General features: G+C 61.9%; 1 protein-coding gene across 1 annotated transcript in view; it reads right to left on the reverse strand.

Annotated features, from left to right (window-relative positions):
• The window catches only part of LOC121109863 (microtubule-actin cross-linking factor 1-like), a 49,171-nt gene extending 27,094 nt beyond the window's left edge, over nucleotides 1-22,077 (reverse strand). The window contains exons 1-5 of the mRNA XM_040696022.2: nucleotides 22,058-22,077; nucleotides 21,785-21,944; nucleotides 13,295-13,540; nucleotides 6,547-6,672; nucleotides 3,224-3,367 (exon numbers count right to left, since the gene is read on the reverse strand). Of these exons, the coding sequence (XP_040551956.1) occupies nucleotides 3,224-3,367; nucleotides 6,547-6,672; nucleotides 13,295-13,540; nucleotides 21,785-21,944; nucleotides 22,058-22,077 (696 nt within the window). The remainder of the gene's footprint in view (nucleotides 1-3,223; nucleotides 3,368-6,546; nucleotides 6,673-13,294; nucleotides 13,541-21,784; nucleotides 21,945-22,057) is intronic.
• Between the last annotated feature and the right edge of the window lie 3,312 nt (nucleotides 22,078-25,389).

Here is a 25,389-nt window from a genome sequence, read left to right on the forward strand (position 1 = left end):
CAACAGGGATGGGGGACAGAACCGGGATGGGGGGCACAGCAGGGATGGGGGGCACAAAAGGGATGGGGGGCACAGCAGGGATGGGGGGCACAAAAGGGATGGGGGGCACAACAGGGATGGGGGACACAACAGGGATGGGGGGCACAGCCGGGATGGGGGGCACAACAGGGATGGGGGGCACAGCCGGGATGGGGGGCACAAAAGGGATGGGGGGCACAACAGGGATGGGGGACACAACAGGGATGGGGGGCACAACAGGGATGGGGGGCAGAACAGGGATGGGGGACAGAACCGGGATGGGGGGCAGACCCGGGATGGGGGGCACAGCAGGGATGGGGGACACAAAAGGGATGGGGGGCACAACAGGGATGGGGGACACAACAGGGATGGGGGGCACAACAGGGATGGGGGGCACAGCCGGGATGGGGGGCAGAACCGGGATGGGGGGCAGAACCGGGATGGGGACACAGCCGGGATGGGGGGCACAGCCGGGATGGGGGGCAGAACAGGGATGGGGGGCACAATTGGGATGGGGGACACAACAGGGATGGGGGGCACAGCCGGGATGGGGGGCAGAACCGGGATGGGGGGCAGAACAGGGATGGGGGGCACAGCCGGGATGGGGGGCACAACAGGGATGGGGGGCAGAACCGGGATGGGGGGCAGAACAGGGATGGGGGGCACAGCCGGGATGGGGGGCACAACAGGGATGGGGGGCACAGCAGGGATGGGGGGCAGAACAGGGATGGGGGGCACAGCCGGGATGGGGGGCACAGCAGGGATGGGGGACACAACAGGGATGGGGGCACAGCCGGGATGGGGGACAGAACCGGGATGGGGGGCAGAACAGGGATGGGGGGCACAGCCGGGATGGGGGACACAGCCAGGATGGGGGGCAGAACCGGGATGGGGGGCACAGCCGGGATGGGGGACACAACAGGGATGGGGGGCAGAACCGGGATGGGGGACACAGCCGGGATGGGGGGGCACAGCCGGGATGGGGGACATAATCGGGATGGGGGACGCAGCCGGGCCGAGGGCATGAATGGGGCCGAGGGGATGAAGGGGGGCTGAATGGGGCTGGGGGGATGAAGGGGGCTGAGGGCATTGAATGGGGCGGAGGGGATGAATGGGGCTGAATGGGGCTGAGAGGATGAATGGGATGGAGGGACAGAACTGGGCTGAATGGGGCTGAGGGGATGAATGGGGCTGAATGGGGCTGAGGGAGTGAATGGGGCTGAGGGGATTGAATGGGGCTGAGAGACAGAACTGGGCTGAATGGGGCTGAGGGGATGAATGGGGCTGAGGGACAGAACCAGGCTGAGGGGCTGAATGGGGTTGAGGGAGTGAATGGGACTGAGGGGCTGAATGGGGCTGAGGGACCGAACCGGGCCAGCGGGATGAATGGGGCTGAGGGGATGAAGGGGGCTGAGGGGATGAAGGGGGCTGAGGGACTGAATGGGGCTGAATGGGGCTGAGGGAATGAATGGGGCTGAGGGACTGAATGGTGTTGTGGGACTGAATGGGGCCAAGGGACCGAACCGGGCCTAGGGGATGAATGGGGCTGAAGGGCTGAATGGGGCTGAGGGGCTGAGGGACTGAACCGGGCTGAGGGACTGAACCGGGCTGAGGGAATGAATGGGGCTGAGGGAATGAATGGGGCTGAGGGAATGAATGGGGCTGAGGGGCTGAATGGGGCCGAGGGAGTGAATGGGGCTGAGGGGATGAATGGGGCTGAGGGGCTGAATGAGGCTGAATGGGGCTGAGGGGCTGAATGGGACTGAATGGCTGAATGGGGCCAAGGGGATTAATGGGGCTGAGGGAATTAATGGGGCTGAGGGACTGAAGGGGGCTGAGGGACTGAATGGGGCTGAATGGGGCTGAATGGGGCTGAGGGACAGAACCAGGCTGAGGGACTGAATGAGGTTGAGGGAGTGAATGGGGCTGAAGGGATGAATGGGACTGAATGGGCCGAGGGGATGAATGGGGCTGAAGGGCTGAATGGGGCTGAAGGGCTGAATGGCTGAGTGGGGCTGAGGGACTGAATGGGGCTGAGGGAATTAATGGGGCTGAGGGAATTAATGGGGCTGAGAGGCTGAGTGGGGCTGAGGGACTCAATGGGGTTGTGGGACTGAATGGGGCCAAGGGACCGAACCGGGCCTAGGGGATGAATGGGGCTGAAGGGATGAATGGGGTGAAGGGCTGAATGGGGCTGAGGGGCTGAATGGGGCCGAGGGAATGAATGGGGCTGAGGGAATGAATGGGGCTGAGGGGATGAAGGGGGCTGAGGGGATGAATGAGGCTGAATGGGGCTGAGGGGCTGAATGGGGCTGAGGGAATGAATGGGGCTGAGGGAATTAATGGGGCCAAGGGGATTAATGGGGCCGAGGGAATTAATGGGGCTGAGGGGCTGAATGGGGCTGAGGGGCTGAATGGGGCTGAAAGGCTGAATGGGGCTGAGGGGCTGAATGGGGCTGAGGGGATGAATGGGGCTGAGGGACTGAAGGGGGCTGAGGGGATGAATGGGGCTGAATGGCTGAGTGGGGCTGAGGGATTGAATGGGGTTGTGGGACTGAATGGGGCCGAGGGAATTAATGGGGCCGAGGGAATTAATGGGGCTGAGGGAATTAATGGGGCCAAGGGGATTAATGGGGCTGAGGGAATTAATAGGGCTGAGGGGATTAATGGGGCTGAGGGGCTGAATGGGGCTGAAGGACTGAATGGGGCTGAGGGGCTGAATGGGGCCGAGGGAATTAATGGGGCCGAGGGAATGAATGAGGCCGAGGGGATTAATGGGGCTGAGGGAATTAATGGGGCCGAGGGGATTAATGGGGCTGAGGGGCTGAATGGGGCTGAAGGGCTGAATGGGGCTGAGGGGCTGAATGGGGCTGAGGGACTGAATGGGGTTGTGGGATTGAATGGGGCCAAGGGACCGAACTGGGCCAAGGGGATGAATGAGGCTGAAGGGCTGAATGGGGCTGAAGGGCTGAATGGGGCTGAGGGACTGAATGGGGCTGAGGGAATGAATGGGGCTGAGGGAATGAATGGGGCTGAGGGACAGAACTGGTGCTGAATGGGGCTGAGGGGCTGAATGGGGCTGATGGAGCCTGCGTGCGTCTCCTTCCTTATGGGGTCTGGGGGGGGGGCTTTGGGTGCGCCATGCACTGCGGTGGGAGTGGGGTGGGGGTGGGGGTGGGGGGGGGGTTTCAGGAAGGGCCCCCACCTCCTGGAAGCGGCTTTTGGCCACGGTGAGCCACGAGCGGATGGTGACGACGGAGTCGGGGTGGCACACGGCCAGGATCTCCTCCCCCAGAGAGGTGATGCATTCCAGCTCCAACTGCTGGCACTGCAGCGACTGCAGCAGCTCCTGACGGAGGGCACGGAGGGGGGGGGTGGGGTGGGGTGGGGTGGGGTGGGGTGGGGGGCGGTGACCCCCCCGGCCCCACGGAGGGCCCCACGGGTTGGCAGTGGGATCGGCAGTGGGGCGTCCCTGCACCGTGCAACTCCAGGGCCAGGAGGGGGACGTCCTGGAGGTGTTGGGCAGTGCAGCTGAGCTGCAGCTGCAGCTGGAGGTGGCACTGAGATGCAGCTGGTGCTGAGCTGCAGCTGGCAAGGGGCTGCAGCTGATGCTGGCGCTGGCCTGCAGCTGATGCTGACCTGCAGCTGATGGTGGCAACGAGCTGCAGCTGATGCTGGAGCTGGCCTGCAGCAGGTGCTGACCTGCAGCTGCTGGTTGCAACGAGCTGCAGCTGCCTCTGCCTCTGCCCTGCAGCTGCCGCTGAGCTGCAGCAGGTGCTGACCTGCAGAATGGGCCTGCAGTTGGCTCTGGCACTGACCCGCAGTTGGCACTGAGCTGCAGCTGCAGCTGGAGATGGCACTGAGCTGCGGTTGGCACTGAGCTGCAGTTGTCTGCTAACGCTGCCCTGCAGCAGATGCTGCCCTGCAGCCGCCTCTGGAATGGACCTGCAGTTGGCTGTAATGCTGCCCTGCAGTTGGCACTGCCCTGCAGTTGGATCTAACATTGCCCTGCAGCTGCAGCTGGCCCTATTGGCATTGACCTGCAGCAGATGCTGGCCCTATTGGCACAGCCCTGCAGCAGATGCTGGCGCCGACCTGCAGCTGCAGCTGGCCCTATTGGCACTGCCCTGCAGTGGATATTGGCCCTATTGGCACTGCCCTGCAGCTGCAGCTGGACCTATTGGCACTGCCCTGCAGTGGATGCTGGCCCTATTGGCACTGCCCTGCAGCTGCAGCTGCCCCCATTGGCACTGCCCTGCAGCAGATGTTGGCCCTATTGGTGCTGCCCTGCAGCTGCAACTGACCCCATTGGCACTGCCCTGCAGCAGATATTGGCCCTATTGGCACTGACCTGCAGCTGCAGCTGCCCCCATTGGCACAGCCCTGCAGTGGATATTGGCCCTATTGGCACTGCCCTGCAGCGGATGTATGCACTGCCCTGCAGTGGATGCAGGCACTGCCCTGCAGCTGCAGCTGCCCCCATTGGCACAGCCCTGCAGTGGATATTGGCCCCATTGGCACTGCCCTGCAGCAGATGTTGGCCCTATTGGTGCTGCCCTGCAGCTGCAGCAGCTCCCATTGGCACTGCCCTGCAGTGGATGCTGACCCTATTGGCACTGCCCTGCAGCTGCAGCTGACCCCATTGGCATTGCCCTGCAGCTGCAGCTGACCCTATTGGCACTGCCCTGCAGTAGATGTTGGCCCTATTGACGCTGCCCTGCAGCTGCAGCAGCTCCCATTGGCACTGACCTGCAGCTGCAGCTGACCCTATTGGCACTGCCCTGCAGTGGATGCTGCCCCTATTGGCACTGCCCTGCAGCTGCAGCTGACCCTATTGGCACTGCCCTGCAGCAGATGCTGGCCCTATTGGTCCTGCCCTGCAGCTGCAGCTGCCCCATTGGCACTGCCCTGCAGTGGATGCTGGCCCTATTGGCGCTGCCCTGCAGCTGCAGCAGCTCCCATTGGCACTGCCCTGCAGTGGATATTGGCCCCATTGGCACTGCCCTGCAGTAGATGTTGGCCCTATTGGTCCTGCCCTGCAGCTGCAGCAGCTCCCATTGGCACTGCCCTGCAGCTGCAGCTGATCCTATTGACGCTGCCCTGCAGTTGCAGCTGCTCCCATTGGCATTGCCCTGCAGCTGCAGCTGACCCCATTGGCACTGCCCTGCAGTGGATGTTGGCCCTATTGGCACCGCCCTGCAGCTGCAGCTGGCCCTATCAGCACTGACCTGCAACAGATGCTGGCACTGCTCTGCAGCTGCAGCTGACCCCATTGGCATTGCCCTGCAGCTGCAGCTGACCCTATTGGCATTGAACTGCAGCTGCAGCTGACCCTATTGGCACAGCCCTGCAGTGGATATTGGCCCTATTGGCACTGCCCCGCAGCTGGCTCTAACACTGCCCTGCAGCTGCAGCTGGCCCCATTGGCACTGCCCTGCAGCAGTTGTTGGCCCTATTGGCACTGCCCTGCAGCTGCAGCAGCCCCCCCTGGCACTGCCCTGCAGTGGATGTTGGCCCTATTGGTGCTGCCCTGCAGCTGCAGCAGCTCCCATTGGCACTGCCCTGCAGTGGATGCTGACCCTATTGGCACTGCCCTGCAGCTGCAACTGACCCTATTGGCACTGCCCTGCAGCTGCAGCTGACCCCATTGGCATTGCCCTGCAGTGGATATTGGCCCTATTGGCACTGCCCTGCAGTAGATGTTGGCCCTATTGACGCTGCCTTGCAGCTGCAGCTGGCCCTATTGGCACTGCCCTGTAATGGATGCAGGCACTGCCCTGCAGTGGATATTGGCCCTATTGGCACCACCCTGCAGCTGCAGCTGCCCCCATTGGCACTGCCCTGCAGCTGCAGCTGATCCTATTGACGCTGCCCTGCAGTTGCAGCTGCTCCCATTGGCATTGCCCTGCAGCTGCAGCTGACCCTATTGGCACTGCCCTGCAGTAGATGTTGGCCCTATTGATGCTGCCCTGCAGCTGCAGCTGCCCCCATTGGCATTGCCCTGCAGCTGCAGCTGACCCTACTGGCACTGCCCTGCAGTGGATATTGGCCCTATTGGCACTGCCCTGCAGTGGATATTGGCCCTATTGGCACTGCCCTGCAGCTGCAGCAGCTCCCATTGGCACAGCCCTGCAGTGGATATTGGCCCCATTGGCACTGCCCTGCAGTGGATATTGGCCCCATTGGCACTGCCCTGCAGTGGATATTGGCCCCATTGGCACTGCCCTGCAGCTGCAGCTGCCCCCATTGGCACAGCCCTGCAGTGGATGTTGGCCCTATTGGCACTGCCCTGCAGCGGATGTATGCACTGCCCTGCAGTGGATGCTGACCCCATTGGCACTGCCCTGCAATGGATGCAGGCACTGCCCTGCAGCTGCAGCTGGCCCCATTGGCACTGCCCTGCAGCAGATGTTGGCCCTATTGGCGCTGCCCTGCAGCTGCAGCTGCCCCCATTGACACAGCCGTGCAGCTGCAGCTGCCCCCATTGACACAGCCGTGCAGCTGCAGCAGCCCCCCCCCGGCACTGACCTGCAGCTGCAGTTGGCATTGCTGCGCGCTGCGCTCCTCGGGGGGGCCGAGGCCGTATTTGAGGGTTTTCTCCGCCTCCGAGAGGCGCCCGAGGAACGAATGCACCAAAGCGTGGAACTCCTCCGCCTGCACGGAGATGGAGACGGAGACGGAGACGGGGAGCTCAGCGCCGCCCCACAGCCGGAACCCCACAGCCCAGAACCCCATAGCCCCATAGCGCAGAGCCCATAGCCCTATAACACACAGCCCCATAGCCCAGAGCCCATAGCCCTATAACACACAGCCCCATAACCCATAGCCCTATAACACACAGCCCCATAACCCATAGCCCATAGCCCATAACCCATAACCCCATAACCCATAGCCCTATAACGCACAGCCCCATAACCCCATAGCCCATAGCCCTATAACACACAGCCCCATAACCCAGAGCCCTATAACACACAGCCCCATAACCCATAACCCCATAACCCATAGCCCATAGCCCTATAACCCATAACCCCATAACCCATAGCCCTATAACACACAGCCTCATAACCCATAGCCCCATAACACACAGCCCCATAACCCAGAGCCCATAGCCCTATAACACACAGCCCCATAACCCATAACCCGTAGCCCATAACCCCATAACCCATAGCCCATAGCCCTATAACAAACAGCCCCATAAACCAGAGCCCATAACCCCATAACCCATAGCCCATAACCCCATAACCCAGAGCCCTATAACACACAGCCCCATAACCCACAGCCCATAGCCCTATAACACACAGCCCCATAACCCATAGCCCATAACCCCATAACCCATAGCCCTATAACACACAGCTCCATAACCCAGAACCCCATAGCCCATAGCCCTATAACACACAGCCCCATAACCCATAACCCCATAACCCATAGCCCTATAACACACAGCCCCATAACCCATAGCCCATAACCCATAACCCGTAGCCCATAACCCCATAACTCATAGCCCATAGCCCTATAACACACAGCTCCATAACCCATAACCCCATAACCCAGAGCCCATAGCCCTATAACACACAGCCTCATAACCCATAGCCCTATAACACACAGCCCCATAACCCATAACCCCATAACCCATAGCCCTATAACACACAGCCCCATAACCCATAGCCCATAACCCATAACCCGTAGCCCATAACCCCATAACTCATAGCCCATACCCCTATAACACACAGCCCCATAACCGATAACCCCATAACCCATAGCCCTATAACACACAGCCCCATAGCCCATAACCCATAGCCCATAGCCCTATAACACACAGCCCCATAACCCATAACCCCATAACCCAGAGCCCATAGCCCTATAACACACAGCCCCATAACCCAGAGCCCATAGCCCTATAACACACAGCCCCATAACCCAGAGCCCATAGCCCTATAACACACAACCCCATAGCCCAGAGCCCAGAGCCCTATAACACACAGCCCCATAACCCATAGCCCATAACCCATAACACGTAGCCCATAACCCCATAACCCATAGCCCATAGCCCTATAACACACAGCCCCATAACCCAGAGCCCTATAACACACAGCCCCATAACCCAGAGCCCATAACCCATAACCCGTAGCCCATAACCCCATAACCCATAACCCATAGCCCTATTATAACACACAGCCCCATAACCCATAACCCCATAACCCATAGCCCTATAACACACAGCCCCATAACCCAGAGCCCATAACCCCATAACCCATAGCCCTATAACACACAGCCCCATAACCCAGAGCCCATAACCCATAACCCGTAGCCCATAACCCCATAACCCATAGCCCATAGCCCTATAACACACAGCCCCATAGCCCAGAGCCCCATAACCCAGAGCCCATAGCCCTATAACACACAGCCCCATAGCCCAGAGCCCATAACCCAGAGCCCATAGCCCACAGCCCTATAACACACAGCCCTATAACCCATAACCCCATAGTCCAGAGCCCATAGCCCTATAACACACAGCCTCATAACCCATAACCCATAGCCCTATAACCCATAACCCCATAACCCATAGCCCTGTAACACACAGCCCCATAACCCACAGCCCAGAACCCCATAACCCATAACACACAGCCCCATAACCCAGAGCCCAGAACCCCATAACCCATAACCCCATAACCCATAGCTCATAGTCAATGAGCCATAACCCCAGAGCCCATAACACACAGCCCCATAACTCATAGCCCATAACCCCATAACCCAGAGCCCTATAACACACAGCCCCATAACCCATAGCCCATAACCCATAACCCATAGCCCATAACTCCATAACCCATACCCCATAGCCCTATAACACACAGCCCCATAAACCAGAGCCCATAACCCCATAACCCATAGCCCATAACCCCATAACCCATAGCCCTATAACACACAGCCCCATAACCCAGAGCCCATAGCCCTATAACCCAGAGCCCCATAACCCAGAGCCCATAGCCCTATAACACACAGCCCCATAGCCCAGAGCCCATAGCCCTATAACACACAGCCCCATAACCCAGAGCCCATAGCCCTATAACCCATAACCCCATAACCCATAGCCCTATAACACACAGCCCCATAACCCAGAGCCCATAACCCATAACCCGTAGCCCATAACCCCATAACCCATAGCCCATAGCCCTATAACACACAGCCCCATAACCCATAACCCCATAACCCAGAGCCCATAACCCTATAACACACAGCCTCATAACCCATAACCCCATAACCCATAGCCCTATAACACACAGCCCCATAACCCACAGCCCATAACCCATAACCCATAGCCCATAACCCCATAACCCACAGCCCTATAACACACAGCCCCATAACCCAGAGCCCATAGCCCTATAACACACAACCCCATAGCCCAGAGCCCAGAGCCCTATAACACACAGCCCCATAACCCAGAGCCCATAACCCCATAACCCATAGCCCTATAACACACAGCCCCATAACCCATAACCCCATAACCCATAGCCCTATAACACACAGCCCCATAACCCATAGCCCATAACCCCATAACCCATAGCCCATAACCCATAACCCGTAGCCCATAACCCCATAACCCATAGCCCATAGCCCTATAACACACAGCCCCATAACCCAGAGCCCTATAACACACAGCCCCATAACCCATAACCCCATAACCCATAGCCCATAGCCCTATAACCCATAACCCCATAACCCATAGTCCTATAACACACAGCCCCATAACCCAGAGCCCATAACCCCATAGCCCATAACCCCATAACCCATAGCCCATAGCCCTATAACACACAGCTCCATAACCCATAACCCCATAACCCATAGCCCATAGCCCTATAACACACAGCCCCATAACCCAGAGCCCCATAACCCATAGCCCATAGCCCTATAACACACAGCCCCATAACCCATAGCCCACAGCCCTATAACACACAGCCCCATAACCCATAACCCCATAACCCATAACCCATACCCCCATAACCCATAGCCCTATAACACACAGCCCCATAACCCATAGCCCATAACCCATAACCCATAGCCCATAACCCCATAACCCATAGCCCATAGTCCTATAACACACAGCCCCATAACCCCATAACCCAGAGCCCAGAGCCCTATAACACACAGCCTCATAACCCATAGCCCATAGCCCTATAACACACAGCCCCATAACCCAGAGCCCATAACCCCATAACCCATAGCCCTATAACACACAGCCCCATAACCCATAACCCCATAACCCCATAGCCCATAGCCCTATAACACACAGCCCCATAACCCATAACCCCATAACCCAGAGCCCATAGCCCTATAACACACAGCCCCATAACCCATAGCCCATAACCCCATAGCCCATAACCCCATAACCCATGGCCCATAGCCCTATAACACACAGCCATATAACCCATAGCCCATAACCCCATAGCCCATAGCCCATAGCCCTATAACACACAGCCCCATAACCCATAGCCCATAACCCCATAACCCATTACCCCATAGCCCATAGCCCTATAACACACAGCCCCATAACCCATAACCCCATAATCCAGAGCCCATAGCCCTATAACACACAGCCCCATAACCCATAGCCCTATAACACACAGCCCCATAACCCAGAGCCCATAACCCCATAACCCAAAACCCCATAACCCCATAGCCCACAGCCCTATAACACACAGCCCCATAACCCAGAGCCCATAACCCCATAACCCATAGCCCTATAACACACAGCCCCATAACCCATAACCCCATAACCCATAACCCACAGCCCTATAACACACAGCCCCATAACCCATAACCCCATAACCCATAGCCCACAGCCCTATAACACACAGCCCCATAACCCATAACCCCATAACCCATAGCCCTATAACACACAGCCCCATAACTCATAGCCCATAACCCCATAACCCATAACCCCATAACCCATGGCCCATAGCCCTATAACGCACAGCCCCATAACTCATAGCCCATAACCCCATAGCCCATAACCCCATAACCCATAGCCCATAGCCCATAACCCATAGCCCTATAACACAGCCCCATAACCCATAGCCCATAACCCAAACCCATGCAACGCACTGCACACAACACCATGCAATGCAGGACACACTGCACCGTGCAATGCACCATGCAACGCCATGCAATGCAGCACTGTGCAATGCAGCACACACTGCACAGCACCACACAGCACCGTGCAATGCACCGTACACAACACAACACAACACCATGCAATGCACGCTGCAATGCAACACCGTGCAATGCAACACCGTGCAATGCAGCGCTGTGCAATGGAGCGCTGTGCAATGCAGCACACACTGCACAGCACCACACAGCACCGTGCAATGCACCATACACAACACAACACAACACCATGCAATGCACGCTGCAATGCAACACCGTGCAATGCAACACCGTGCAATGCAACACCGTGCAATGCAACACCGTGCAATGCAGCGCTGTGCAATGCAGCACCCGCTGCACAGCACCACACAGCACCGTGCAGTGCAACGCCACGCAGCGCTGTGCAAAGCAACACCGCGCAATGCAACACACCGTACAGCTCCACGCAGCACCGCGCAGTGCAGCCATGCAGGTGCCCCCATGGGCTGCAGCCCACAGCCCTGCAACTCCCGTCCCTGCAGCCCATTTTCCTGCAACCCCATTCCTGCATCCCTACATCCCTGCAGCTCCACTCCTGCATCCTCCATCCCTTCATCCCCACACCTGCATCTCCCACCCCTGCATTCCCACTCCTTCATCCCCACTCCTGCATCTCCATTCCTGCATCCCCATTCCTGCATCTCCATTCCTGCATCCCTACATCCCTGCATCCCCCACCCCTGCACCCCCCATCCCTGCATCCCCACCGCTGCATCCCCATCCCCGCATCCCATATTGCTCCATCTCCCACCCCTGCATCCCATATTCCTGCATCCCCATCCCTGCATCCCCACCCCTGCATCCCCATCCCTGCATTCCATATTCCTGCATCCCCACTCCTGCATCCCATATTCCTGCATCCCCCACCCCTTCACCCCCACCACCGCATCCCCACCCCTGCATCCCATATTCCTGCATCCCCACTCCTGCATCCCCATCCCTGCATCCCCATCCCCGCATCCCATATTGCTCCATCTCCCATCCCTGCATCCCATCCCTGCATCCCATATTCCTTCACCCCCACCCCTGCATCCCATATTCCTGCACCCCCCCTGCCGCATCCCCACCCCCGCAGCCCCCCCTGCACAGCCCCACTCCTGCATCTCTCACCCCTTCGCCCCCACCCCTGCATCTCATATTCCTGCATCCCCATCCCTGCACCCCCACCCCTGCATCCCCCACCCCTGCATCCCATATTCCTGCATCCCCCACCCCTGCATCCCCACCGCCGCATTCCCACCCCTTCATCCCCATTCCTTCATCCCCATCCCTGCATTCCACATTCCTGCATCCCCACTCCTGCATCCCATATTCCTGCATCCCCCACCCCTGCATCCCCATCCCTGCATCCCCACCGCTGCATCCCCATCCCCGCATCCCATATTGCTCCATCTCCCTCCTGTGCATCCCCCACCCCTTCATCCCCACCCCTGCATCCCATATTCCTGCATCCCCATCCCTGCATCCCCACCCCTGCATCTCTCACCCCTTCACCCCCATCTCTTCACCCCCACTCCTGCATCCCCACTGCCGCATCCCCACCCCTGCATCTCTCACCCCTTCACCCCCACTCCTGCATCCCCCACCCCTTCATCCCCATCCCCGCATCCCCACCCCTGCATCCCATATTACTGCATCCCCTTTTCCTGCATCCCTACCCCTGCATCCCCCACCCCTGCATCCCCACCGCCGCATTCCCACCCCTTCATCCCCATTCCTTCATCCCCATCCCTGCATTCCATATTCCTGCATCCCCACCCCTGCATCCCATATCCCTGCATCCCCCACCCCTTCACCCCCCCGCTGCATCCCCACCCCTGCATCCCCCACCCCTGCATCCCCATCCCTGCACACCAATTCCTGCATCCCTACTCCTGCATCCCCCACCCCTTCACCCCCACTCCTGCATCCCCACTCCTGCATCCCCATCCCTGCATCCCCACCCCTTCACCCCCACCCCTTCACCCCCACCGCCGCATCCCCACTCCTGCATCCCATATTGCTCCATCTCCCACCCCTTCACCCCCACCCCTTCACCCCCCCCCCTGCATCCCCCCCCTTGCATCCCCCCCTTGCAGCCCCCCCCCCCCCCCACCTGTCGCATGGCGGCCTCCAGCCTGCCCTGCTTGCAGACGGACATCCCGCACACCGCCTCCCAGCGGGCGCTCAGCTCCTCCATCTGCAGCTGCAGCCGCTGCGCATCCACCCCACTGCCGCAACCGCCGCTGCAACCGCCGCCGCTGCTGCTGCTGCTGCTGCTGCTGCTGCGCGTCAGCTCCCGCACGGAGCGCTTCAGCATCTTCATGCAGCCGGCGCGCTTCCCCAGCTCCTTCTGGAACACCTGGGGGGGGACGGGGGGGGCGGTGGGGGTCAGGGTGTCCTATGGGGGGGTCCTATGGGGGTCCAATGGGGGATGGGGGTCCTATGGGGCATGGGGGTCCCATGGGGGGGTCCTATGGGGGATGGGGGTCCGATGGGGACATGGGTGTCCTATGGGGGTCAGGGGGAACAAGGGGGGGGGTCCTATGGGGGATGGGGGTCCAATGGGGGTCAGGGTGTCCTATGGGGCATGGGGGAACAAGGGGGGGGTCCTATGGGGGTCCTATGGGGGATGGGGGTCCTATGGGGGATGGGGGTCCCATGGGGGGGTCCTATGGGGGGTGGGGGTCCGATGGGGGTCAGGGTGTCCTATGGGGGGGTCCTATGGGGGTCCTATGGGGGATGGGGGTCCGATGGGGGTCCTATGGGCGTCCTATGGGGGATGGGGGTCCTATGGGGGAGTCCTATGGAGGTCCTATGGGGGTCAGGGTGCCCTATGGGGGAGTCCTATGGGGGTCCTATGGGGGTCAGGGTGCCCTATGGGGGGGTCCGATGGGGGTCCGATGGGGGATGGGGGTCCGATGGGGGTCCTATGGGCGTCCTATGGGGGATGGGGGTCCTATGGGGGGGTCCTATAGGGGTCCGATAGGGGTCCAATGGGGGTCAGGGAAAACAAGGGGGGATGGGGGTCCGATGGGGGTCCAATGGGGGTCAGGGTGCCCTATGGGGGGGTCCGATGGGGGTCAGGGTGTCCTATGGGGGAGTCCTATGGGGGTCCTATGGGGGTCAGGGTGCCCTATGGGGGGGTCCGATGGGGGTCTGATGGGGGATGGGGGTCCGATGGGGGTCAGGGTGTCCTATGGGGCATGGGGGAACAAGGGAGGGGTCCTATGGGGGATGGGGGTCCGATGGGGACATGGGTGTCCTATGGGGGTCAGGGGGAACAAGGGGGGGGTCCTATGGGGGATGGGGGTCCAATGGGGGTCAGGGTGTCCTATGGGGCATGGGGGAACAAGGGGGGGGGTCCTATGGGGGTCCTATGGGGGATGGGGGTCCTATGGGGGATGGGGGTCCCATGGGGGGGTCCTATGGGGGGTGGGGGTCCGATGGGGGTCAGGGTGTCCTATGGGGGGGTCCTATGGGGGTCCTATGGGGGATGGGGGTCCGATGGGGGTCCTATGGGCGTCCTATGGGGGATGGGGGTCCTATGGGGGAGTCCTATGGAGGTCCTATGGGGGTCAGGGTGCCCTATGGGGGAGTCCTATGGGGGTCCTATGGGGGTCAGGGTGCCCTATGGGGGGGTCCGATGGGGGTCCGATGGGGGATGGGGGTCCGATGGGGGTCCTATGGGCGTCCTATGGGGGATGGGGGTCCTATGGGGGGGTCCTATAGGGGTCCGATAGGGGTCCAATGGGGGTCAGGGAAAACAAGGGGGGATGGGGGTCCGATGGGGGTCCAATGGGGGTCAGGGTGTCCTATGGGGGGGTCCGATGGGGGTCAGGGTGTCCTATGGGGGAGTCCTATGGGGGTCCTATGGGGGTCAGGGTGCCCTATGGGGGGGTCCGATGGGGGTCTGATGGGGGATGGGGGTCCGATGGGGGTCAGGGTGTCCTATGGGGCATGGGGGAACAAGGGAGGGGTCCTATGGGGGATGGGGGTCCGGTGGGGGTCAGGGTGTCCTATGGGGGTCAGGGGGAACAAGGGGGGGGTCCTATGGGGGATGGGGGTCCGATGGGGGTCAGGGTGTCCTATGGGGCATGGGGGAACAAGGGGGGGGGTCCTATGGGGGTCCTATGGGGGATGGGGGTCCGATGGGGGTCAGGGTGTCCTATGGGGGGGGTCCTATGGGGGGGGTCCTATGGGGGTCCGATGGGGGTCAGGGTGTCCTATGGGGGGGGTCCTATGGGGGTCCTATGGGGGATGGGGGTCCTATGGGGGATGGGGGTCCCATGGGGGGGTCCTATGGGGGGGTGGGGGTCCGATGGGGGTCAGGGTGTCCTATGGGGGTCAGGGGGAACAAGGGGGTCCCATGGGGGGGTCCTATGGGGGATGGGGGTCCGATGGGGGTCAGGGTGTCCTATGGGGGTCAGGGGGAACAAGGGGGGGGGTCCTATGGGGGTCCTATGGGGGATGGGGGTCCGATGGGGGTCAGGGTGTCCTATGGGGGTCAGGGGGAACAAGGGGGGGGTCCTATGGGGGTCCTATGGGGGATGGGGGTCCGATGGGGGTCCTATGGGCGTCCTATGGGGGATGGGGGTCCGATGGGGGGGTCCTGTGGGGGTCCGATGGGGGTCTGATGGGGGGCAGGGGGAACAATGGGGGACAGGGGTCCGATGGGGGTCCTATGGGCGTCCTATGGGGGATGGGGGTCCTATGGGGGGGTCCGATGGGGGTCCTATGGGGGTCAGGGTGCCCTATGGGGGGGTCCGATGGGGGTCCGATGGGGGATGGGGGTCCGATGGGGGTCAGGGTGTCCTATGGGGCATGGGGGAACAAGGGGGGGGGTCCTATGGGGGTCCTATGGGGGATGGGGGTCCTATGGGGGGGGCCGGGGGGCCGGTGGGGGTCCGGTGGGGGTCAGGGTGCCCTATGGGGGAGTCCTATGGGGGTCCTGTGGGGGTCAGGGTGCCCTATGGGGGAGTCCTGTGGGGGTCCAACAGGGACATGGGGGTCCGATGGGGGCCGGTGGGGGTCAGGGTGTCCTATGGGGGGGTCCTGTGGGGGTCCTATGGGGGATGGGGGTCTGATGGGGGTCCTATGGGCGTCCTATGGGGGATGGGGGTCCTATGGGGGGGTCCGATGGGGGTCCGATGGGGGTCTGATGGGGGGCAGGGGGAACAATGGGGGACAGGGGTCCGATGGGGGGTCCTATGGGCGTCCTATGGGGGATGGGGGTCCTATGGGGGGGTCCGATGGGGGTCAGGGTGCCCTATGGGGGGGTCCTATGGGGGTCCTATGGGGGATGGGGGTCCGATGGGGGTCAGGGTGTCCTATGGGGGGGTCCTATGGGGGTCCTATGGGGGATGGGGGTCCCATGGGGGATGGGGTTCCTATGGGGGGGTCCTGTGGGGGTCCGATGGGGGTCTGATGGGGGGCAGGGGGAACAATGGGGGACAGGGGTCCGATGGGGGGTCCTATGGGCGTCCTATGGGGGATGGGGGTCCTATGGGGGGGTCCGATGGGGGTCCGATGGGGGTCAGGGTGTCCTATGGGGGGGTCCTATGGGGGTCCGATGGGGGATGGGGGTCCTATGGGGGATGGGGATCCCATGGGGGGGTCCTATGGGGGGGGTCCGGTGGGGGTCAGGGTGTCCTATGGGGGGGTCCTATGGGGGTCCGATGGGGGTCTGATGGGGGTCCTATGGGGGTCCGATGGGGGCATGGGGGTCCGATGGGGGTCCGATGGGGACATGGGGGTCAGGGTGCCCTATGGGGGAGTCCTATGGGGGTCCTATGGGGATCAGGGTGCCCTATGGGGGAGTCCTATGGGGGTCCTATGGGGGTCCGATGGGGGTCAGGGGAAACAAGGGGGGATGGGGGGTCCGATGGGGGTCCAATGGGGGTCAGGGTGCCCTATGGGGGGGTCCGATGGGGGTCCGATGGGGGATGGGGGTCCGATGGGGGTCCTATGGGCGTCCTATGGGGGATGGGGGTCCTATGGGGGGGTCCTATAGGGGTCCGATAGGGGTCCAATGGGGGTCAGGGAAAACAAGGGGGGATGGGGGTCCGATGGGGGTCCAATGGGGGTCAGGGTGCCCTATGGGGGGGTCCGATGGGGGTCAGGGTGTCCTATGGGGGAGTCCTATGGGGGTCCTATGGGGGTCAGGGTGCCCTATGGGGGGGTCCGATGGGGGTCCGATGGGGGATGGGGGTCCGATGGGGGTCAGGGTGTCCTATGGGGCATGGGGGAACAAGGGAGGGGTCCTATGGGGGATGGGGGTCCGGTGGGGGTCAGGGTGTCCTATGGGGGTCAGGGGGAACAAGGGGGGGGTCCTATGGGGGATGGGGGTCCGATGGGGGTCAGGGTGTCCTATGGGGCATGGGGGAACAAGGGGGGGGTCCTATGGGGGTCCTATGGGGGATGGGGGTCCGATGGGGGTCAGGGTGTCCTATGGGGGTCAGGGGGAACAAGGGGGGGTCCTATGGGGGATGGGGGTCCGATGGGGGTCAGGGTGTCCTATGGGGGTCAGGGGGAACAAGGGGGGGGTCCTATGGGGGATGGGGGTCCGATGGGGGTCCTATGGGGGACGGGGGTCCGATGGGGGTCCTATGGGGGGATGGGGGTCCGATGGGGGTCCGATGGGGGTCAGGGTGTCCTATGGGGGGGTCCTATGGGGGTCCGATGGGGGATGGGGGTCCGATGGGGGTCCTATGGGCGTCCTATGGGGGATGGGGGTCCTATAGGGGGTCCTATAGGGGTCCGATGGGGGTCCTATGGGGGATGGGGGTCCCATGGGGGGGTCCTATGGGGGGGTCTGGTGGGGGTCAGGGTGTCCTATGGGGGGGTCCTATGGGGGTCCAATGGGGGTCCGATGGGGGTCAGGGTGCCCTATGGGGGGATCCTATGGAGGTCCTATGGGGGTCAGGGTGCCCTATGGGGGGGTCCGATGGGGGTCCGATGGGGGATGGGGGTCCTATAGGGGGGTCCTATGGGCGTCCTATGGGGGGGTCCTATGGGGGTCCGATGGGGGTCAGGGTGCCCTATGGGGGGGTCCTATGGGGGTCCTATGGGGGATGGGGGTCCGATGGGGGTCAGGGTGTCCTATGGGGGGGTCCTATGGGGGTCCTATGGGGGATGGGGGTCCGATGGGGGTCCTATGGGCGTCCTATGGGGGATGGGGGTCCTATGGGGGGGGTCCTGTGGGGGTCCGATGGGGGTCTGATGGGGGACAGGGGGAACAATGGGGGACAGGGGTCCGATGGGGGTCCTATGGGCGTCCTATGGGGGATTGGGGTCCTATGGGGGGGTCCGATGGGGGTCCGATGGGGGTCTGATGGGGGTCAGGGTGTCCTATGGGGGCATGGGGGTCCCATGGGGGCATGGGGGTCGGATGGGGGTCCTATGGGGGTCAGGATGTCCTACGGGGACATGGGGGTCCGATGGGGGTCCTATGGGGGGGTCCTGTGGGGGTCCTATGGGGGTCAGGGGGAACAAAGGGGTCGGGGGTCCTATGAGGGATGGGGGTCGTATGGGGGATGGGGGTCCTATGGGGGTCCGATGGGGTCACAGTGCCCTATGGGGGATGGGGGCTCTATGGGGGATGGGGGTCCTACGGGGGTCAGGGGGAACAAGGGGGCATGGGGGTCCTATGGGGGTCACGGTGCCCTATGGGGGCTGGGGGTCCTATGGGGGCTGGGGGTCCTATGGGAGTCAGGCTGCCCTATGGGGGATGGGGGTCAGGGTGAACATGGGGAACGGGGGTCCGATGGGGGTCCTATGGGGGTCAGGGTGTCCTACGGGGACATGGGGGTCCGATGGGGGTCCTATGGGGGGGGTCCTGTGGGGGTCCTATGGGGGTCAGGGGGAACAAGGGGGTCGGGGGTCCTATGAGGGATGGGGGTCGTATGGGGGATGGGGGTCCTATGGGGGTCCGATGGGGGTCAGGGTGTCCTATGGGGGGGTCCTGTGGGAGTCCTATGGGGGATGGGGGTCCTATGGGGGTCCTATCGGGGTCAGGGGGAACAAGGGGGGATGGAGGTCCTATGGGGGTCCGATGGGGGTCCGATGGGGGTCCAATGGGGGTCAGGGTGCCCTACGGGGGCATGGGGGTCCTATGGGGGTCCCACCCCATGGAATCCCACCCCAATTGAATCCCACCCCATGGAATCCCACCCCATGGACACCCACCCCATGGACACCCACCCCATTGAATCCCACCCCATGGGCACCCCCATGGACACCCACCCCATTAGAATCCCACCCCATGGATGCCCACCCCAATGGAATCCCACCCCAATGGAATCCCACCCCATGGACTCCCACCCCATGGACACCCACCCCCATGGTCACCCACCCCAATTGAATCCCACCCCAACGGAATCCCACCCCATGGAATCCCACCCCATGGATGCCCACCCCAATGGAATCCCACCCCATGGAATCCCACCCCATGGATGCCCACCCCAATTGAATCCCACCCCATGGACACCCCCCCCCATGGACACCCACCCCATTAGAATCCCACCCCATGGACACCCACCCCAATGGAAACCCACCCCAATGGAATCCCACCCCATGGACACCCACCCCATGGACACCCAACCCCATCGATGCCCACCCCAATGGAATCCCACCCCATGGACGCCCACCCCAATGGAATCCCACCCAATGGAATCCCACCCCAATGGAATCCCACCCCCATGGACACCCACCCCAATGGTCACCCACCCCATTAGAATCCCACTCCATGGACACCCCCATGGACAGCCACCCCATTAGAATCCCACCCCATGGACACCCACCCCCATCGATGCCCACCCCATGGACACCGACCCCATCAACAGAATCCCACCCCATGGACACCCACCACAACGGAATCCCACCCCAATGGAATCCCACCCCGATGGACACCCACCCCAATTGAATCCCACCCATGGAAACCCACCCCATGGACACCCACCCCATTAGAATCCCACCCCATGGACACCCACCCCAATGGAATCCCACCCCATGGAATCCCACCCCAATGGAATCCCACCCCATGGAATCCCACCCCATGGATGCCCACCCCAATGGAATCCCTCTCCATGGACACCCACCCCAATGGAATCCCACCCCCATGGACACCCACCCCCATTGATGCCCACCCCAATGGTCATCCACCCCAATGGAATCCCACCCCCATGGACACCCACCCCATGGACACCCACCCCAACGGAATCCCACCCCAATGGAATCCCACCCCGATGGACACCCACCCCAATTGAATCCCACCCCAATTGAATCCCACCCCATGGAATCCCACCCCATGGAATCCCACCCCGATGGACTCCCACCCCATGGAATCCCACCCCAATTGAATCCCACCCCATGGAATCCCACCCCAATTGAATCCCACCCCATGGAATCCCACCCCAATGGAATCCCACCCCAATGGTCACCCACCCCATGGACACCCAACCCCATCGATGCCCACCCCAATGGTCACCCACCCCATGGACACCCACCCCATTGAATCCCACCCCATTGAATCCCACCCCATGGACGCCCACCCCAATGGAATCCCACCCCAATGGAATCCCTCTCCATGGACACCCACCCCATGGACACCCCCATGGACATCCAACCCCAACGGAATCCCAGCCCAATGGAATCCCACCCCGATGGACTCCCACCCCATGGAATCCCACCCCCATGGACACCCACCCCATGGACACCCACCCCAACGGAATCCCACCCCAATGGAATCCCACCCCGATGGACTCCCACCCCAATGGAATCCCACCCCATGGAATCCCACCCCATGGATGCCCACCCCAATGGAATCCCACCCCATGGACACCCACCCCATGGACACCCAACCCCATCGATGCCCACCCCAATGGAATCCCACCCCATGGACACCCACCCCGATGGACTCCCACCCCATGGACACCCACCCCAATTGAATTCCACTCTGATGGAATCCCACCCCAATTGAATCCCACCCCATGGAATCCCACCCCATGGATGCCCACCCCAATGGAATCCCTCTCCATGGACACCCACCCCAATGGAATCCCACCCCCATGGACACCCACCCCCATTGATGCCCACCCCAATGGTCATCCACCCCAATGGAATCCAACCCCATGGACACCCTCCCCATGGACACCCAACCCCATCGATGCCCACCCCAATGGAATCCCACCCCATGGACACCCACCCCATTGAATCCCACCCCATGGACGCCCACCCCAACGGAATCCCACCCCAATTGAATCCCACCCCATGGACACCCACCCCATGGACACCCACCCCAATGGAATCCCACCCCATGGACACCCACCCCAACGGACACCCACCCCATGGACACCCACCCCATTAGAATCCCACCCCATGAACTCCCACCCCCATCGATGCCCACCCCCATGGTTGCCCAACCCCAAAAGAACCCCCCCCCATGGACACCCACCCCCATGGACACCCACCCCAATGGTCACCCACCCCATTAGAATCCCACCCCATGGACACCCCCATGGACACCCACCCCGATGGAATCCCACCCCGATGGACTCCCACCCCATGGACACCCACCCCACTGCCCCCCCGGGACCCCCGCCCCCACCTTGTGTTTGTCCATCAGGCTGCTGACGAGGTCTCTGTCCCCCCCCACGGGCGCCTCCTCGCACAGCTGCGGCTCCGCGCGGTGCAGCCAATCCAGCAGCGCCTGCAGCGCATCCGTCAGCCGCCCGGAGAACAGCAGCTGCTGCTCCAATGCATGCAGCCTGCAGGGAGCGGCCGCGGCCCTCAGGGGACGGCTGAGGGGGGGGGTGGGGATGGGGGGTGGGGGGGGGGAGGGGGCTGCACCCGCAGGGCTCGGAGCCCCAACCCATCCCACTGCATCCCATCGCATCTCATCGTATCCCACTGCATCCCATCGCATCCCATCGTATCCCATCCCACCCCACCCCATCCCATCCCATCCCATCCCCATCCCATCCCATCCCATCCCATCCCCATCCCATCCCATCGCATCCCATTGCATCCCATCCCATCCTGTTGTATCCCATCTCTTTACATCCCATCCCATCCCATCATATCCCATCCCATCCCATCCCATCCCATCCTGTCCCGTCCCGTCCCATCCCATCCCATTGCATCCCATCCCATCCCATTGCATCCCCTCCCATCCCATCGCATCCCCACCCCATCCCACCACATACCATCCCATCCCCATCCCATTGCATCTCACCCCACCCCACCCCACCCCACTCCATCCCATCCCATCCCATCCCATCCCATCCAATCCCATCCCATCCCATCCCATCGCATCCCCACCCCACCCCATCCCATCCCATCCCATCCCCATCATATCCCATCCCATTCCATCCTATTGCATCGCATCTCATCCCATTGCATCTCATCCCATCCCATTGCATCCCATCCTATCCCATCACACCCCACCCCACCCCACCCCATCCCATCCCATCCCATTGCATCCCATTGCATCTCTATCCCATCCCATCCCCTCCCACCCCAACCCACCCCACCCCACCCCACCCCATCCCCACCCCACCCTATCCCACCCCATTCCATCCCATTCCATTGCATCTGTATCCCATCCCATCCCACCCCATCCCATCCCCATCCCCAGGCATCGCATTGCATCCCATTGTTCTCATCCCATTCCATTCCCTCCCATCCCACCCCACCCCACCCCACCCCATCCCCTCCCATCCCATTGCATCTGTATCCCATCCCATCCCATCTCATTACATCCCCATCCCACTCCACCCCATCCCATCCCAACCCACCTCATCCCCACCCCATCCCATTGCATCTCTATCTCATCCCATTCCCTCCCACCCCATCCCAACCCCCCCCAACCCACCCCATCCCATCCCATCCCATTGCATCTCTATCCCATCCCATCCCTTCCCAACCCACCCCATCTCACCCCACCCCATCCCCTCCCCTCCCCCCCCATCCCCCCCATCCCATCCCATCCCATCCCATTGCATCCCACCCCCACCCCACCCCCTCCCATCCCATCCCTATCACACCCCATCCCATTGCATCTCTATCCCAGCCCATCCCATCCCATCCCACCCCACCCCACTCCATCCCATCCCATCCCATCCCCATCCCATCCCATTGCATCCCCATCCCATCCCATCCCATCCCATCCCATTGCATCCCCATCCCATCCCATCCCTATCACACCCCATCCCATCCCATCCCATCCCCATCCCACCCCATCCCATTGCATCCCATCCCGTCACATCCCATTCTATCCTATTGCATCCCATCTCATCCCATTGCATCCCACCCCACCCCACCCCACCCCATCCCACCCCATCCCATCCCCTCCCCTCCCCTCCCATCCCCCCCCACCCCATCCCATCCCATCCCATTGCATCACTATCCCATCCCATTGCATCTCATCCCCTCCCATCCCCATCCCATCGCATCCCCACCCCATCCCACCACATACCATCCCATCCCCATCCCATTGCATCCCATCCCATCCCATTACATCCCACCCCCATCCCACCCCACCCCACCCCACCCCACCCCACTCCATCCCATCCCATCCCCTCCCATCCCATCCCATCGCATCCTCACCCCATCCCATCACAACCCATCCCATCCCATCCCCATCCCATGGCATCCCATTACATCCCCATCCCATCCCATCCCATCCCATCCCATCCCATCCCATCCCATTGCATCCCATCCCCTCCCATCTCCACTCCACCCCATCCTCATCCCCACCCCACCCCATCCCACCCCATCCCATCCCATCCCATTGCATCCCATCCCATCCCCTCCACCCCACCCCGTCCCCACTCCACCCCATCCCCTCCCCTCCCCTCCCATCCCACCCCATCCCATCCCTATTCCACCCCATCCCATCCCATCCCATCCCCATCCCATCACATCCCATTGCATCCCCATCCCATCCCACCCCATCCCATTGCATCCCATCCCATCCCATTGCATCCCACCCTATTGCATCCCATCCCATTGCATCCCATCCCATCCCCTCCCACCCCACCCCACCCCACCCCATCCCCTCCCCTCCCCTCCCCTCCCATCCCATCCCACCCCATCCCATCCCATTGCATCCCACCCCATCCCATCCCATCCCATTGCATCTCATCCCCTCCCATCCCCACCCCATTGCATCCCTATCCCATCCCACTGCATCTCTATCCCACCCACCCCCCCCCATCCCACCCCACCCCCCCGCATCCCACCCCACCCCACCCCACCCTATTGCACCCCATCCCATCCCATCCCATTGCATCCCACCCTATTGCATTCCATCCCATTGCATCCCACCCCATCCCCATCCCATCCCATCCCATCCCATTGTTCCCACCCCATCCCACCCCACCCCACTCCACCCCACCCCATCCCATTGCATCCCATCCCATCCCATTGTTCCCATCCCATCCCATCCCATCCCATCCCATCCCATCCCATTGCATCCCTATGCCATCCCATTACATCCCATTGCATCTCTATCCCACCCCACCCCATCCCATCCCACCCCACCCCACCCCACCCCATCCCATCCCCTCCCCTCCCATCCCACCCCATCCCATCCCATCCCATCCCCATCCCACCCCATCCCATTGCATCCCATCCCATCACATCCCATTCCATCCTATTGCATCCCATCTCATCCCATTGCATCCCACCCCACCCCATCCCACCCCATCCCATCCCCCCCCACCCCATCCCATCCCATCCCATCCCACTCCATCCCATCCCAACCCCATCCCATCCCATTGCATCCCACCCCCACCCCACCCCCTCCCATCCCATCCCTATCACACCCCATCCCATTGCATCTCTATCCCATCCCATCCCCTCCCACCCCACCCCACCCCACTCCATCCCATCCCATCCCGTCCCATCCCCATCCCATCCCATTGCATCCCCATCCCATCCCATCCCTATCACACCCCATCCCACCCCATCCCATCCCATCCCATCCCATCCTATTCCACCCCACCCCACCCCAACCCATCCCATCCCATCCCATCCCACTGCACCCCATCCCATCCCGTCCCATTGCATCTCTATCCCATCCCATTGCATCCCACCCCACCCCACCCCACCCCATCCCACCCCATCCCATCCCCTCCCCTCCCCTCCCACCCCCCCCCACCCCACCCCATCCCCTCCCCTCCCCTCCCCTCCCCTCCCATCCCACCCCAT

This window comes from Gallus gallus, chromosome 2 (genome assembly GCF_016699485.2).
Source record: "Gallus gallus isolate bGalGal1 chromosome 2, bGalGal1.mat.broiler.GRCg7b, whole genome shotgun sequence".
Taxonomy (NCBI): domain Eukaryota; kingdom Metazoa; phylum Chordata; class Aves; order Galliformes; family Phasianidae; genus Gallus; species Gallus gallus.